Source organism: Gasterosteus aculeatus, chromosome 4 (genome assembly GCF_964276395.1).
Source record: "Gasterosteus aculeatus chromosome 4, fGasAcu3.hap1.1, whole genome shotgun sequence".
Classification (NCBI taxonomy): Eukaryota; Metazoa; Chordata; class Actinopteri; order Perciformes; family Gasterosteidae; genus Gasterosteus; species Gasterosteus aculeatus.
In genome coordinates this window covers 10,070,631-10,088,769 of record NC_135691.1, presented here as the reverse complement: position 1 = coordinate 10,088,769, position 18,139 = coordinate 10,070,631, and the positions used below count along the sequence as shown (strand labels likewise).

The 18,139-nt window shown below is 41.7% G+C and overlaps 2 protein-coding genes across 2 annotated transcripts; both read left to right on the top strand.

The window, feature by feature from the left end:
- The first annotated feature begins 5,842 nt into the window (after window positions 1-5,842).
- On the top strand, window positions 5,843-9,009 carry LOC144406199 (protocadherin beta-15-like). Its single transcript, XM_078101258.1, has one exon. It carries the CDS (start codon window positions 6,483-6,485, stop codon window positions 8,901-8,903), a length of 2,421 nt encoding a protein of 806 aa, XP_077957384.1. The 5' UTR covers window positions 5,843-6,482; the 3' UTR covers window positions 8,904-9,009.
- Window positions 9,010-9,665: 656 nt separating this feature from the next.
- On the top strand, window positions 9,666-14,493 carry LOC144406196 (protocadherin beta-16-like). The gene has a single exon (XM_078101255.1). It carries the CDS (start codon window positions 9,987-9,989, stop codon window positions 12,450-12,452), a length of 2,466 nt encoding a protein of 821 aa, XP_077957381.1. The 5' UTR covers window positions 9,666-9,986; the 3' UTR covers window positions 12,453-14,493.
- Window positions 14,494-18,139: the final 3,646 nt, after the last annotated feature.

Below are 18,139 nucleotides of genomic sequence, written 5' to 3'. Positions count from 1 at the left end.
ACGAGAAAGTTTCAACTTATGAAATGCAGATCAGCGCAAAAGATGGTCTGGGATTAGTTTCTTATGCAACGTTGGTCATTGAGATTAATGATATGAATGATAACGCCCCAGTGATATTTTTGAAATCTCTAACTAACCCAATACCTGAGAACGTGTCACCTGGTACAGAGGTGGGCATCGTTAACGTGCAGGATAGAGACTCTGAGACTAACAGACAGGTCCGCTGCTCCATTCAGCAAAACGTCCCTTTTAAGTTGGTTCCTTCTATTAAAAACTATTATTCTCTGGTGACTACAGGACAACTGGACCGTGAACTAGAGTCTGATTATAACATTACAATCACTGCCACTGACGAGGGCTCTCCACCTCTGTCCTCCTCTAAAACCGTTCAGTTATCTGTAGCAGACATCAACGACAACCCACCTGTGTTTGAGGAACAATCCTACAGCGCATATGTGACTGAAAATAACAAAGCTGGCTCCACTTTATGTTCCGTTACCGCTCGAGACCCCGACTGGAGACAAAACGGCACAGTCATTTATTCTCTGTTACCCGGTGATGTGAACGGTGCTCCGGTGTCCTCCTATCTTTCTGTTAACGGAGACACGGGGGTGATCCACGCTGTGAGGTCGGTTGATTATGAACAGTTCAGGAGCTTTAAAGTCCACGTGATTGCCAGAGACAACGGTTCTCCTCCGCTCAGCAGCAACGTCACCGTGAGTGTGTTCGTATCGGATGTGAACGACAACTCTCCTCAGATACTGTACCCTAACCCGGAGGGAAACTCCTTCATGACCGAGCTGGTCCCCAAAGCTGCGCACGGAGGCTCACTGGTGTCCAAAGTGATAGCGGTGGACGCGGACTCCGGACAGAATGCCTGGCTGTCCTATCATATAGTCAAATCCACTGATCCGGGACTTTTCACTATCGGTCTCCACAGCGGAGAGATCAGGACACAGCGGGACATTTCTGAATCTGACAGCATGAAGCAGAACCTCATTGTGTCGGTGAAAGATAACGGACAGCCCTCTCTCTCTGCCACCTGTTCCATGTATTTACTTATTTCTGATAACTTGGCTGAGGTGCCAGAACTGAAGGATATTTCTTATGACGAGAAGAACTCCAAACTGACCTCTTATCTGATCATCGCGCTGGTGTCCGTGTCCACCTTTTTTCTGACCTTCATCATCATCATCCTCGGTGTGAGGTTTTGTCACAGGAGAAAGCCCAGACTGTTGTTTGATGGAGCAGTTGCCATCCCCAGCGCGTATCTCCCTCCTAATTACGCAGACGTGGACGGAACAGGAACTTTACGCAGCACTTACAATTATGACGCGTACCTGACAACCGGTTCAAGAACCAGTGACTTTAAGTTCGTGTCATCTTACAATGACAACACGCTGCCTGCTGACCAGACTCTGAGGAAAAGTCCATCAGACTTTTCGGATGCATTTGAAGATTGTGATAATTCTCCTGAGGTAGGAAACGTTCTATCCTCATCGAGGAAGTTACAATTTAATGTATTGCTTATTTAACTTGCAATGCTCTTCTCTCTTATTTGGATTGCATTCGCGTACTCTGTAAATTGCCTGATGTCGATTTCAGAAATGGCGAGAGAGAATTTATTTAATATTCTTTATCAGAAAAGTCTAAAGCTTTTTTCAATCCATGATTAACTGTTGTATCCAGGTATTGTAATCAATTTGGTTAGTGATTGTAGATTTGCAGTCTTATAAAAGTTTTTAGAGGGATACTTATCATCGGGGGTCTATAAGGATCACCGCCTTTGTCTGAATCAAATACCAAACAGTGGAAAATGTTTTCAAATAATTTCTAAGTCCTTGGTGTTCAACAGAAAATGTCTCTTCAGAAACGTTTCGTTTACGTTTTCCACACTTTTATCAATGCGACAGCACTCTACCATTGGTGTGATCAAATAACCCAATTAAATGTTGTGAAGACAGAGATATGATAATAACACCACAGTTGTCCGAATATAGCCTGGTTAATAATTCAATCTGTATAATAATATCGACGTTTACATATGTCTAAAATTTTGTAGGTATGTAACTAAAAAAATATCCTCACTCTAAATGACTTCAGTTAACTGCTTCAGTTTTTAAAAATCCACTGTGCAGTTATGGGTGGACAGCATACCTACAACTCTACTGATTGGCAAGTCTAGTTATAGGAAATGTGGTGAATTTAGGTTTACTAATTTCACAGAACAACAAACAATTACAATAGAGTGAGAGAGAGAGAGAGAGAGAGAGAGAATCCACTGATCTGATGTCAGCCAAGGCTGAATTTAAGCAGGTTATCATGACATCTCAGTGGAGGAAAGATACTATATTCAAGTCTGGATAAACATTGCAACAAAACTTCCAAATGTAAACGTATCATAATTGTATATGTCCTAATGCTCATAGTTTATTGTTATACTGGCCATTAATTTAAGTCTGTAATGTCCACGTGAACTTATTTGTTGACATTATTGCTCTCCGGTTTTCTTGGTTTAAACGTCAAGTTTTACTGCATGTGCAATTATTGCTTGGATGTGGTGTTTAATTTATTCACCGATAAACATATATTAGACAGGATGAAGTCGATTGAGAGTGCATCCCTTTTTAATCATTACCATACATGTTTTTGTTCAACTTCACTCACGGTGGCGCTATACACCAGCCTTAAGTTGTTGAATTACTCTCCTTTGGCGTGGAAGCCCATTGTGTCACAATAGGGAAAATCATATTGAACCCGGTGTTGCTTTCCGTGTGGTTGAACGTTATTTTTTGGCTTCATTCCTCCACTTGTTATGGACAATCCATCGAATATGAATTCGAACATATTTGCGTTTCCTACGTGTGGATTCTATTTCGTCCTGCTTTTTGCGCGTGTCGCTTATGGAGACCTGAGCTATTCTTTTCCAGAGGAGATGAAACGAGGATCAATTATCGGAAATGTGGCCAAGGATCTCAAGCTCGACAGGGGTGAACTCTCCACCAGAAAAGCCCGCATTGAAACGGATGGGACTGAAAAACGTTGCTGCGACATAAACTTGAATAACGGAGAGTTGATTGTCGCCGACAGGATTGACCGAGAGGGGCTTTGTGGAGAAAAGGCTTCGTGCATCTTAAAACACGAGCTTGTGCTGGAGAATCCTTTCGAAATCCATTTGATGAATCTACACATTCAAGATGTTAATGATAACTCCCCACAATTTAAGGAAGACTTGATCAATATAGAAATCAGAGAATCAGCAGTTAAGGGAGCTCGTTTTGTGATCGAAGAGGCGCGCGATACGGATGTAGGACCGAATTCAGTTCAGAAGTACAGCCTTAAAAATAACGCTAATTTTATTTTAACTGCAAATGGAAATACATTAGAGCTCATTCTGGAAAAAGAGCTTGATCGTGAAAAACAAAACGAGATCAATTTGCTTCTCACAGCATTAGATGGAGGTTCTCCTCAGAGATCAGGTACTGTCGTCATACACGTCACTGTACTGGATGCTAATGATAACGCGCCGGTGTTTAGTCAGGCCGTTTATAAAGCCAGTCTGCCTGAAAACTCTCCTCCAGACACTGTAGTGGTCACAGTGAGTGCGAGTGACGCAGACGAGGGAGTGAATGGTGATGTGACTTATGAATTTGGACACGTTTCTGATGACGTAAAGAAGGTGTTTAGCATAGACCGTAATGTCGGTAAGATTCAAGTAATTGGCATTGTTGATTATGAAACTACGAGATCGTTTGAAATACGAGTCAAAGCAAAAGATGGATTAGGGCTATCATCTTATGCCAAGGTAATACTTGCTATTGCTGACGTGAATGACAACGCCCCTGTAGTTAGTTTGAAATCACTAACTAATCCTATTCCAGAGGATACCGCACCTGGTACAGAGGTGGGCATCGTTAACGTGCAGGATAGAGACTCTGAGACAAACAGACAGGTCCGCTGCTCCATCCAACAAAACGTCCCTTTTAAGTTGGTTCCTTCTATGAAAAACTATTATTCTCTGGTGACCACAGGACAACTGGACCGTGAACAAGAGTCTGATTACAACATTACAATCACTGCCACTGACGAGGGCTCTCCACCTCTGTCCTCCTCTAAAACAGTTCAGTTATCTGTAGCAGACATCAACGACAACCCACCTGTGTTTGAGGAACAATCCTACAGCGCGTATGTGACTGAAAATAACAAAGCTGGCTCCACTTTATGTTCCGTTACCGCTCGAGACCCCGACTGGAGACAAAACGGCACAGTCATTTATTCTCTTTTACCCGGTGAGGTGAACGGTGCTCCGGTGTCCTCCTATCTGTCTGTTAACGGAGACACGGGGGTGATCCACGCTGTGAGGTCGTTTGATTATGAACAGTTCAGGAGCTTTAAAGTCCACGCGATGGCCAGAGACAACGGTTCTCCTCCGCTCAGCAGCAACGTCACCGTCAGTGTGTTCGTATCGGATGTGAACGACAACTCTCCTCAGATACTGTACCCCAACCCGGAGGGAAACTCCTTCATGACCGAGCTGGTCCCCAAAGCTGCGCACGGAGGCTCTCTGGTGTCCAAAGTGATCGCGGTGGACGCGGACTCCGGACAGAATGCCTGGCTGTCCTATCATATAGTCAAATCCACTGATCCGGGACTTTTCACTATCGGTCTCCACAGCGGAGAGATCAGGACACAGCGGGACATTTCTGAATCTGACAGCATGAAGCAGAACCTCATTGTGTCGGTGAAAGATAACGGACAGCCCTCTCTCTCTGCCACCTGTTCCATGTATTTACTTATTTCTGATAACTTGGCTGAGGTGCCAGAACTGAAGGATATTTCTTATGACGAGAAGAACTCCAAACTGACCTCTTATCTGATCATCGCGCTTGTGTCCGTGTCCACCTTTTTTCTGACCTTCATCATCATCATCCTCGGTGTGAGGTTTTGTCGCAGAAGAAAGCCCAGACTGTTGTTTGATGGAGCAGTTGCCATCCCCAGCGCGTATCTCCCTCCTAATTACGCAGACGTGGACGGAACAGGAACTTTACGCAGCACTTACAATTATGACGCGTACCTGACAACCGGTTCACGAACCAGTGACTTTAAGTTCGTTTCGTCTTACAATGACAACACGCTGCCTGCTGACCAGACTCTGAGGAAAAGTCCATCAGACTTTGCGGATGCATTTGGAGATTGTGATGATTCTCTTGAGGTAGGAAACGTTCTATTTTCCCCGAGGAAGTTACAATTTAATGTATTGCTTTTTTAACTTGTAATGCTCCTCTCTTCAATTCTTTAAATTGCTTCAAGTCGATTTATGAAATTAGCCACAATTATTTCCAAAAAAATTATCTCCATTGAAATTCAAAGAAATTAACTTTATTGTTTGACAAAGAACGTATAGCATAACTATATGCTTTGCGTCCAACTCAAATTGTGCAGTTTTTAGTCATTGTACGGTTAACATCATCCTTTAAATGCCAATGTGTCTTACAGGACCTCTGCTGTAGATCAGCCGCTCATAAATGTGTCAGATTTCATTGCTAAATAAATGTAGAATATCTTCAGGCGTAAAGGTCTTTCCAAAAAAGAAATCTCCTTTTACTGATGTTTACTACAAAATCCAGTTTATTTTTAAAAGAAGCGTCAGTCATATAAATGTCTGGGAGATAAATACGTGACTTGTTTTCTTCTTCCCCGTCTCAACAAAAGTTTAGTAAAATCAAATCAAAATGCAGACATTCTCTCTTTGAATTCAATGAGAATGTTTTGACTGGTACAAAAGTACAAAACTATTGGTGATATTTGGAAGTAGAAAATGTTTCAATTTAAACTTCAACTGATTGCGCAATCCTTTTAATAAAATTAATTATTAGTATTAAATGTTGTTCCCTGTTAATCTTTCAATCCAAATCTTTTCACAGTAAAGCGTTTCTAATCACAAATCATATTATACCATATTCACAATATGCTTCACTGTTTCATCTAAAATCAAAGTAGTTTCAATCTTATTCAGGGATCATTTTAATGCACCAGACTTTTTTCTGTTCCAAGATTAAGTAGTTTCGTGTTGATTTACAATGTGATATTTCCTTTCTTAAATTGTTTTACATCACACGAGGACAGAGCAGTCATGTGTCAAGACATGTACTCCTAAAATGACACCGCTGTTAATATTCTTTTCGAACAACAACATTGTCTTACTATTCCTATTTCAATATGTCCAAATTTCCCCCATCAACATGTTATACCCCATAAAGTTCTCATGGTGTCAGTGTGTACCAGTAAACCAGAGGGCACGCTGCTTCCCCACCCTTGTCTCATCGAATTCAAAACGTGTCTCTTCCCTTCTACACCGGTTGACGATATCACTTCATGATACAACTGCAGGGTAAAGGTTTTATTTTATTTTAGCGTAAATCAACTACATTTCTGAATATTTTGACATAATTAGTGGCATTGGAGGTCTTTTTGAAGCAACAATGGGATACAGAAAAATAGCGCTGCTTTTCTGCCTTGCTTTTATATTTCTCGTCATCCACCCTGTCAATGGAGACCTGAGCTACTCTATTCCGGAGGAGATGAAACGTGGATCTATCGTTGGAAATATCGCTAAGGATCTTGGACTTGATCTCGGGAGACTCTCTGCTCGCAAGGCCCGTATCGATACGGAAGACAACAGTGCGAAGTACTGCGGTATAAATCTCAACACCGGAGACTTGATTGTACAAGAAAGGATTGACAGAGAAGGGCTTTGTGCTAAAAAGGCATCGTGCGTTCTGAAACAGGAACTCGTGTTGGAAAATCCGTTAGAACTGCACCGTATTAGTATCCGCGTTCAAGACATCAACGACAATTCACCACAGTTCAAAGAGGAGTCACTTCTATTTGAAATACGCGAATCTGCAGACAAGGGTGCACAATTTATGCTTGACGAGGCGCACGACGGAGACATTGGAGAGAATGCGGTTCAGGATTACTTACTCCAGCAGAATGATCATTTTAAACTAAATGTGAAAATGAAGGGGGCTGGACGAAAATATGGTGAATTGGTGTTAAAGAAAGAATTAGACCGAGAGGACAAAAAAGAGATCATGTTGCTGCTTACCGCATTCGATGGAGGTTCTCCTCAGAGATCAGGTACTGTGGCGATACAAGTCACTGTACTGGATGCTAATGATAACGTACCCGTGTTTAGCCAGGCCGTTTATAAAGCAACGCTGCCCGAAAACTCTCCTGTAGATACATTGGTAATAACAGTGGGTGCCACTGACGAAGACGAAGGTTTAAATAGTGAGATTGCATATGGATTTGACCATGTTTCATATGATAAACAAGCATTCTATTTAAATTCTAAAAATGGAGAAATTAAAGTGGCTGAATCTATTGATTATGAAAAAGAATCCTCATATGAATTCCAGATTACCGCTAAAGATGGTCTGGGATTGGCATCATATGCAACGGTAATTATCGATATTACAGATTTAAATGATAACGCACCAGTGATATTCATTAAATCACTAACTAACCCGATACCTGAGAACGTGACACCTGGTACAGAGGTGGGCATCGTTAACGTGCAGGATAGAGACTCTGAGACAAACAAACAGGTCCGCTGTTACATTCAGCAAAACGTCCCTTTTAAGTTGGTTCCTTCTATTAAAAACTATTATTCTCTGGTGACCACAGGACAACTGGACCGTGAACTAGAGTCTGATTACAACATTACAATCACTGCCACTGACGAGGGCTCTCCACCTCTGTCCTCCTCTAAAACCGTTCAGTTATCTGTAGCAGACATCAACGACAACCCACCTGTGTTTGAGGAACAATCCTACAGCGCGTATGTGAGTGAAAATAACAAAGCTGGCTCCACTTTATGTTCCGTTACCGCTCGAGACCCCGACTGGAGACAAAACGGCACAGTGATTTATTCTCTTTTACCCGGTGAGGTGAACGGTGCTCCGGTGTCCTCCTATCTTTCTGTTAACGGAGACACGGGGGTGATCCACGCTGTGAGGTCGTTTGATTATGAACAGTTCAGGAGCTTTAAAGTCCGCGTGATGGCCAGAGACAACGGTTCTCCTCCGCTCAGCAGCAACGTCACCGTCAGTGTGTTCGTATCGGATGTGAACGACAACTCTCCTCAGATACTGTACCCCAACCCGGAGGGACACTCCTTCATGACCGAGCTGGTCCCCAAAGCTGCGCACGGAGGCTCTCTGGTGTCCAAAGTGATCGCGGTGGACGCGGACTCCGGACAGAATGCCTGGCTGTCCTATCGTATAGTCAAATCCACTGATCCGGGACTTTTCACTATTGGTCTCCACAGCGGAGAGATCAGGACACAGCGGGACATTTCTGAATCTGACAGCATGAAGCAGAACCTCATTGTGTCGGTGAAAGATAACGGACAGCCCTCTCTCTCTGCCACCTGTTCCATGTATTTACTTATTTCTGATAACTTGGCTGAGGTGCCAGAACTGAAGGATATTTCTTATGACGAGAAGAACTCCAAACTGACCTCTTATCTGATCATCGCGCTGGTATCTGTGTCCACTTTTTTTCTGACCTTCATCATCATCATCATCGGTGTGAGGTTTTGTCGCAGGAGAAAGCCCAGACTGTTGTTTGATGGAGCAGTTGCCATCCCCAGCGCGTATCTCCCTCCTAATTACGCAGACGTGGACGGAACAGGAACTTTACGCAGCACTTACAATTATGACGCGTACCTGACAACCGGTTCACGAACCAGTGACTTTAAGTTCTTATCATCTTACAATGACAACACGTTGCCTCCTGACCAGACTGTGAGGAAAGGTCCATCAGACTTTGAGGATGTGTTCAGTAATTCAGAGGAGTCTCTAGAGGTACGTCTAAACATTATATTCTTTGGTGACTGATGATTTTTATTTTTGTTTAACCTGCTCAATACTGCGGCTTCCCATGTTCATGCATGATGGTCCTATTAACTTGTGTTATTTCAACGTGGATCCGTGGAGTTTGTTATCGGATCTTTCAGCAGTCCACATCTCGTTAAACAAGGTTGCTTTGTAAAATTATTTGCTGTCTGTGATTTAAAATAATAATAATACGTATTTTTGTTTTCCTGGCCTTATCCGCCTAATCCCGTTTTTAATACTGACACAGTACGTTTTAGGAGCGTTTGAGACTTTATTGTTAAAAAATGTTTTGGTCACTTAAAAAAAATCCAGATTTACATACATTATTTCAGGGACGTTTAGATTACAAAGTGGATTTAAAGTTATTGTTGAAAATGTTTAAATACAGATGCAATTAAGAACAATACATCGCTTCACTTTACAGTTGTTTTTACCTTCAGCACTTATATTTCACAATCCTAGTGGTAACAAACTATTGCCTTTGTAAACATGGACTTTTAAAACAGCAAATATAACTACACCAAAGTTTCGTGCTAAGATTTGTCGCTCTCCATGTTCCTTCACTTCACCTGAAATTCAGCTCATTTAAAATAACAAAATGAACTGTACCTTCGTGTTACAAATAAAAAAGGGACGTTAAAACATGAAGTATTTCTTCCTAATGGTATGTTACAAACAAACTAGTACAACCTTCCCGAAGGACAACCAGGTGTAGCAGAGAAAATAAAAATAATACTTTGCAAAACCACTTTCTGGTATTCATGACGCTCCTTTGTAAGACACGAATTAAACAATTATACTATATAATCAATACTTCTACAACTAATATTACGAGTCATAATACTAATTTTAAATGTTCAAGCCTGCCATTTCTTAATTCCACTCATGGTGTCGCTATCAGCCAGTCTATGTAAAACATGTCCACTCCACCTTCTAGTGAATCAGTAATGAAAGGATGATTTTGCAGTTCTTCACGCAGTCGGAGTAGCTGATACCTCTCGATTTTCTTTCAACCGAAATGTATTATCCTTAAATGACTTGAGCTTTATACCAACACAGTGTTTCTGTAACTATTGCATTGCAATGATGGGACTTCAAATGTGGTGCTTCGTTTTCTTTCTAATTTGGCAAACCGTGAATGGGGACGCTAGCTACTCCTTCCAAGAGGAATTGAAGCGTGGAACTGTTCTGGGGAATATAGCGAAGGACCTCAACCTGGACTCGCTGCAACTGTCTGGTAGAAATGCCCGGGTTGATGCCGCAGGAAATCGCAAGCGTTATTGTGACATCAATATCCGCACTGGAGATTTAATTGTTGCCGAGAGGATTGACAGAGAGGAGCTTTGTGGAGAAAAGCTGTCGTGTGTGATAAAACGCGATCTTGTTCTGGAGAATCCTCTGGAACTACATCCTTTCACTCTACACATCCAGGACATTAATGACAACTCGCCACTATTTAATGAAGAATCGGTAAATATAGAAATCAGAGAATCAGCAGATAAGGGAGCTCGTTTTGTGATCGAAGAGGCACACGATGTGGATGTAGGACAGAATTCGGTTCAGCATTACAATCTCAAAAAGAATGATCATTTTATTTTGGCTGTTGATGGGAATACATTAGAGCTTATTTTAGAAAAAGAGCTTGACCATGAAAAACAACAAGGGATCAATTTGCTTCTCACAGCGTTGGATGGAGGTTCTCCTCAGAGATCAGGTACTGTCGTCATACACGTCACTGTACTGGATGCTAATGATAACGCGCCGGTGTTTAGTCAGGCCGTTTATAAAGCCAGTCTGCCTGAAAACTCTCCTCCAGACACTTTAGTGGTCACAGTGAGTGCTAGTGACGCAGACGAGGGAGTCAATGGTGATGTAACTTATGATTTTGGACACGTTACCGATGACGTGAAGAGAATATTTAGTATTGATCGTAAAAATGGCAACATCAAAGTGAATCGTGCTATTGACTTTGAAACTGTAACAGAATATGATTTCCGCATTAAAGCAAAGGATGGATTAGGATTATCGTCATATTCAAAGGTGATTATTGAAATCAAAGACGTCAATGACAACATACCAGTAATATATGTGAACTCACTGGCAAATTCTGTTCATGAGAACGTCTCACCGGGTACAGAGGTGGGCGTCGTGAACGTGCAGGATTCCGATTCTAACAACAACCAAAAGGTCCGCTGCTCAATTCAGCAAAACGTCCCTTTTAAGTTGGTTCCTTCTATTAAGAACTATTATTCTCTGGTGACCACCGGACAACTGGACCGTGAACAAGAGTCTATTTACAACATTACAATCACTGCCACTGACGAGGGCTCTCCACCTCTGTCCTCCTCTAAAACCGTTCAGTTATCTGTAGCAGACATCAACGACAACCCACCTGTGTTTGAGGAACAATCCTACAACGCGTATGTGACTGAAAATAACAAAGCTGGCTCCACTTTATGTTCCGTTACCGCTCGAGACCCCGACTGGAGACAAAACGGCACCGTGATTTATTCTCTTTTACCCGGTGAGGTGAACGGTGCTCCGGTGTCCTCCTATCTGTCTGTTAACGGAGACACGGGGGTGATCCACGCTGTGAGGTCGTTTGATTATGAACAGTTCAGGAGCTTTAAAGTCCACGTGATGGCCAGAGACAACGGTTCTCCTCCGCTCAGCAACAACGTCACCGTCAGTGTGTTCGTATCGGATAAGAACGACAACTCTCCTCAGATATTGTACCCCAACCCGGAGGGAAACTCCTTCATGACCGAGCTGGTCCCCAAAGCTGCGCACGGAGGCTCTCTGGTGTCCAAAGTGATAGCGGTGGACGCGGACTCCGGACAGAATGCCTGGCTGTCCTATCATATAGTCAAATCCACTGATCCGGGACTTTTCACTATCGGTCTCCACAGCGGAGAGATCAGGACACAGCGGGACATTTCTGAATCTGACAGCATGAAGCAGAACCTCATTGTGTCGGTGAAAGATAACGGACAGCCCTCTCTCTCTGCCACCTGTTCCATGTATTTACTTATTTCTGATAACTTGGCTGAGGTGCCAGAACTGAAGGATATTTCTTATGACGAGAAGAACTCCAAACTGACCTCTTATCTGATCATCGCGCTGGTGTCCGTGTCCACCTTTTTTCTGACCTTCATCATCATCATCCTCGGTGTGAGGTTTTGTCGCAGAAGAAAGCCCAGACTGCTGTTTGATGGAGCAGTTGCCATCCCCAGCGCGTATCTCCCTCCTAATTACGCAGACGTGGACGGAACAGGAACTTTACGCAGTACTTACAATTATGACGCGTACCTGACAACCGGTTCAAGAACCAGTGACTTTAAGTTCGTGTCATCTTACAATGACAACACGCTGCCTGCTGACCAGACTCTGAGGAAAAGTCCATCAGACTTTTCGGATGCATTTGAAGATTGTGATGATTCTCCTGAGGTAGGAACATATTTTACATATCCTGTAAACTATTTTTCTTACTTATTCAGCCTTTCTCAGACAATGATATATCATATTTTCAACAATCTTTCCTTTTGGTAAATCGTGAAAAGAGTTTGGATATGTTAACATTTGCTTTTGATCTATTTTTTTCAACACGTGTTCCCGAAGTCCCGGACAAAAGCAAATGTTAACATATCCAAACTAGTTTCAGATACGATGATTGCTTTCTCAAGTTTTGGAAGGATTTGTTTTCCGACGGTTTCATCACATTTCCTAAAATGTAACGATTCACCAATGGATTCTTTTCCAATACTATATCAAAAAATTATTTCGTCTAATTTGGTTAGCCTTGTATTTCCGTTGAACCATCGCCTTTCCAAATAATCTACCTTATTTAGGTCTCCCCCTTTAACAATTTTAATTTCCTTATTAGCTAATTACATTTACCTAATCGAGCAAAGGTTCGTTCGTCCGTGTGACTTTAATGGAGATGCATCTGATTCGTCGTGCCTCTGTCCTTGGTGCTGAACATCACTTTTACTCTGCTGATGCGTTTTCAAATAATTATTTTTTTCTCTTTTAACTATACATTTATAATATGTCTGACCCGGTTTTGTCCTTTCATAATACGTCCTTACATACATATTTTTCCACATTGTAAAGAAACCTTCACGTCTGGTCTTAAACGATGGACGTAATAACAAGTAGAATGGGAATATGTGTAATTTAGTAAAGTGGAAACTATTTCATTCTAAATCTAACATGTGCTTTGTTGATAAGGTACAATAAATCAGTGGCAGTGCAACAAGTAAAGGTTTAATTCTAGGAAAATGCAGTAATGTGTCTTTAGTTTTGGGTGTGTGCACAAAATATTTTTATTTTACAACTGTTGCACTTTGGTTTTTTTTAAACATGTTTTCTACATTTGGATTATTATACTTAATCATTTCAGTAATATTATTATGAATATTGTTGATAATAGAGCAAGTTTCATCACAAATATTAAAGAATGAGTTATTATTCAAGTGACATGTCGAAATTTGTACCAACAATATAGACCGATACGGTGGTATAACTTTCACCACCCTTCCTTGCAAATTGTATTTAGCCCTGTAAAGATGTAATCTGAATTACAACATGAAGAACAAGTATTCGCTTCTGCAAACAGGAAGTTTCTTCATGTTGTTACGTCGGGTAGCTAGGGGGAGACGGACATGAACATAAAACCAGATGGAATTGGTATTTAAAAGGATATTTATTGTTAATTGGGCAATGAACATAGCTTACAAAGAAAGAGAATGGGGCCAACGGGTGCTGTGGAACTCAAAAACAGAATACAACCAAAAGAGATCCTCAAAAGGAAGATTATCTTTATCTAGCTAAGAAAACAAATGGTTAAACAAAAGAAGTCCTCACAAACTTAATCAACAAATAACCAAAAGGGACAATACTCACAGCACCCCTGAACCTAATTAGACTAAACAACAAGATTATGTTAAGTGCAACCGGTGGTATCAGTATTTTGTATAGGCCCGCTTTCTCGCACTCCAACCGCTCTTCCTCAATCTGGTCTGGCAGCCGCCCTCAGCTGCGTTCAGTCAGGCCTTTTGAGCTGGCGGGACCGCGATGACGAACCTCCGATTGGCCGGGACTGCTGGGCGGTTCTTCTCGATACTCCAATCAAGAGTGGGGGATGTCACAGCATACTTTGCATATCATTAACTTACACGCGAGGTTGCCGACGGCAGCCGTAACAATGTTGTCTATTAGTTGACCCGAGTGCCAATGTCTCTTTGGAAACCCGTGAGTCATTTAACAACATAATAAAAAAAAATAAAAAAACACGTTAAGAGAAGATTTTTTCCTTTTAGCTAAGTAAGTGATATAATTTACAGTATTAAGTAAAACATCGTGCAGAACAGATCTACGGTCAGACATTGTTTAAAATAAATCATTGACAAATGTTAATTTAATATTATCTAAATTATATTCTCAAACCAGATGCATTGTGGATTAATGTTTGTAAAATATAAAAACTATGAATCAGTGTGTAAATACCCTTTAAAATAGTATATAACGCATTACTTTATTATTACACTGTTTGATGTCCGATTAATGTGCATAATAGCAAAAAACAAAAGCGAAAAATATCAAAATGTGGATTTAAGGATACCTTGCCATATTACGTTTTAAACCCACGGTGTCACTATAGACCAGCTGAGGAGTCGAGTGTTCAGCCTGGTTTGCACACCACCCATTATTTGGATGGACCAGCCTTGTGTTCTTTATGTCATTTAACACCAACGACTAACGCTTAGCAGAGGGATATATTCGTCGAACAGTCATTCCAATGCTCGATTGTAAACAACTTGTAGTTCATTCTGAGGATGATGACTACGCGGCGTGTTCTTCAAAGCTGTGGCTTTGTCTTTTTCTTTGTCGTGGTGCAGTCCGCACACGGAGACCTGAGCTATTCTGTACAGGAGGAGCTCAAGCGCGGATCCGTTATTGGAAATATTGCCAAGGATCTCGGCCTGGAGGTGGGCAGACTGTCTGCTAGAAAAGCTCGTGTTGACATGGAAGGAAAAGACGGACAGTATTGTGGGATAAACCTTCGGAGCGGGGATTTAATTGTTGCGGAAAGAATCGACAGAGAGGAGCATTGTGGAGAAAAACCCTCGTGTGTTCTTAAATTCGACTTGCTGCTTGAAAATCCTTTGGAATTACACCGGTTGTCCCTGCAGGTGCAGGACATAAACGACAATGCACCCAGTTTCCCAAAAGACACTGTGAAGCTTGAAATCAGAGAGTCAGCTGACAAAGGAGCTCGGTATCGAATCAATGCAGCACACGATGCTGATATAGGCAAGAATGCGATTGAAAGCTACATTTTGCAACAAAATCCTCACTTCCTATTCAATAGTCAGACGACAGATGCTGTTAGTAAATATGGCGAGTTGGTTTTGGATAAAGAATTAGACCGAGAGGAGCAGCAGGAAATTGAATTATTACTTACAGCTGTAGACGGTGGTTCACCTGAGAGATCCGGAACAGTAGTCATACATGTCATTGTACTTGATGCTAATGATAACGCCCCAGTTTTTACTCACTCCGTTTATGAAGCCACAGTACCCGAAAACTCTGATATCAACACACCAGTTATTACTGTAAGTGCATCAGATAAAGACGAAGGTGTCAACGGGGAGGTAACTTATGAATTCAGCCGAATGTCTGATAAATCACGGAAACTGTTTTCAATAAATGAAAAAACTGGTGAAATCAGTCTACTAGGTAACGTAGATTATGAAGAAGGGTCGAAATATGAAGTGTTTGTTGAAGCCAAAGATGGTTATGGGCTGTCCACAGGAGCAAAAGTAATTATTGATGTCTCAGATGTAAACGACAACGCCCCATTGATATTCATGAAGTCACTGACTAACAACATACCCGAGAATGTGTCACCTGGTACAGAGGTGGGCATCGTTAACGTGCAGGATAGAGACTCAGAGACTAACAGACAGGTCCGCTGTTCCATTCAGCAAAACGTCCCTTTTAAGTTGGTTCCTTCTATTAAAAACTACTATTCTCTGGTGACCACAGGACAACTGGACCGTGAACTAGAGTCTGATTACAACATTACAATCACTGCCACTGACGAGGGCTCTCCACCTCTGTCCTCCTCTAAAACCGTTCAGTTATCTGTAGCAGACATCAACGACAACCCACCTGTGTTTGAGGAACAATCCTACAGCGCGTATGTGACTGAAAATAACAAAGCTGGCTCCACTTTATGTTCCGTTACCGCTCGAGACCCCGACTGGAGACAAAACGGCACAGTGATTTATTCTCTTTTACCCGGTGAGGTGAACGGTGCTCCGGTGTCCTCCTATCTTTCTGTTAACGGAGACACGGGGGTGATCCACGCTGTGAGGTCGTTTGATTATGAACAGTTCAGGAGCTTTAAAGTCCGCGTGATGGCCAGAGACAACGGTTCTCCTCCGCTCAGCAGCAACGTCACCGTCAGTGTGTTCGTATCGGATGTGAACGACAACTCTCCTCAGATACTGTACCCCAACCCGGAGGGACACTCCTTCATGACCGAGCTGGTCCCCAAAGCTGCGCACGGAGGCTCTCTGGTGTCCAAAGTGATCGCGGTGGACGCGGACTCCGGACAGAATGCCTGGCTGTCCTATCGTATAGTCAAATCCACTGATCCGGGACTTTTCACTATTGGTCTCCACAGCGGAGAGATCAGGACACAGCGGGACATTTCTGAATCTGACAGCATGAAGCAGAACCTCATTGTGTCGGTGAAAGATAACGGACAGCCCTCTCTCTCTGCCACCTGTTCCATGTATTTACTTATTTCTGATAACTTGGCTGAGGTGCCAGAACTGAAGGATATTTCTTATGACGAGAAGAACTCCAAACTGACCTCTTATCTGATCATCGCGCTGGTATCTGTGTCCACTTTTTTTCTGACCTTCATCATCATCATCATCGGTGTGAGGTTTTGTCGCAGGAGAAAGCCCAGACTGTTGTTTGATGGAGCAGTTGCCATCCCCAGCGCGTATCTCCCTCCTAATTACGCAGACGTGGACGGAACAGGAACTTTACGCAGCACTTACAATTATGACGCGTACCTGACAACCGGTTCACGAACCAGTGACTTTAAGTTCTTATCATCTTACAATGACAACACGTTGCCTCCTGACCAGACTGTGAGGAAAGGTCCATCAGACTTTGAGGATGTGTTCAGTAATTCAGAGGAGTCTCTAGAGGTACGTCTAAACATTATATTCTTTGGTGACTGATGATTTTTATTTTTGTTTAACCTGCTCAATACTGCGGCTTCCCATGTTCATGCATGATGGTCCTATTAACTTGTGTTATTTCAACGTGGATCCGTGGAGTTTGTTATCGGATCTTTCAGCAGTCCACATCTCGTTAAACAAGGTTGCTTTGTAAAATTATTTGCTGTCTGTGATTTAAAATAATAATAATACGTATTTTTGTTTTCCTGGCCTTATCCGCCTAATCCCGTTTTTAATACTGACACAGTACGTTTTAGGAGCGTTTGAGACTTTATTGTTAAAAAATGTTTTGGTCACTTAAAAAAAATCCAGATTTACATACATTATTTCAGGGACGTTTAGATTACAAAGTGGATTTAAAGTTATTGTTGAAAATGTTTAAATACAGATGCAATTAAGAACAATACATCGCTTCACTTTACAGTTGTTTTTACCTTCAGCACTTATATTTCACAATCCTAGTGGTAACAAACTATTGCCTTTGTAAACATGGACTTTTAAAACAGCAAATATAACTACACCAAAGTTTCGTGCTAAGATTTGTCGCTCTCCATGTTCCTTCACTTCACCTGAAATTCAGCTCATTTAAAATAACAAAATGAACTGTACCTTCGTGTTACAAATAAAAAAGGGACGTTAAAACATGAAGTATTTCTTCCTAATGGTATGTTACAAACAAACTAGTACAACCTTCCCGAAGGACAACCAGGTGTAGCAGAGAAAATAAAAATAATACTTTGCAAAACCACTTTCTGGTATTCATGACGCTCCTTTGTAAGACACGAATTAAACAATTATACTATATAATCAATACTTCTACAACTAATATTACGAGTCATAATACTAATTTTAAATGTTCAAGCCTGCCATTTCTTAATTCCACTCATGGTGTCGCTATCAGCCAGTCTATGTAAAACATGTCCACTCCACCTTCTAGTGAATCAGTAATGAAAGGATGATTTTGCAGTTCTT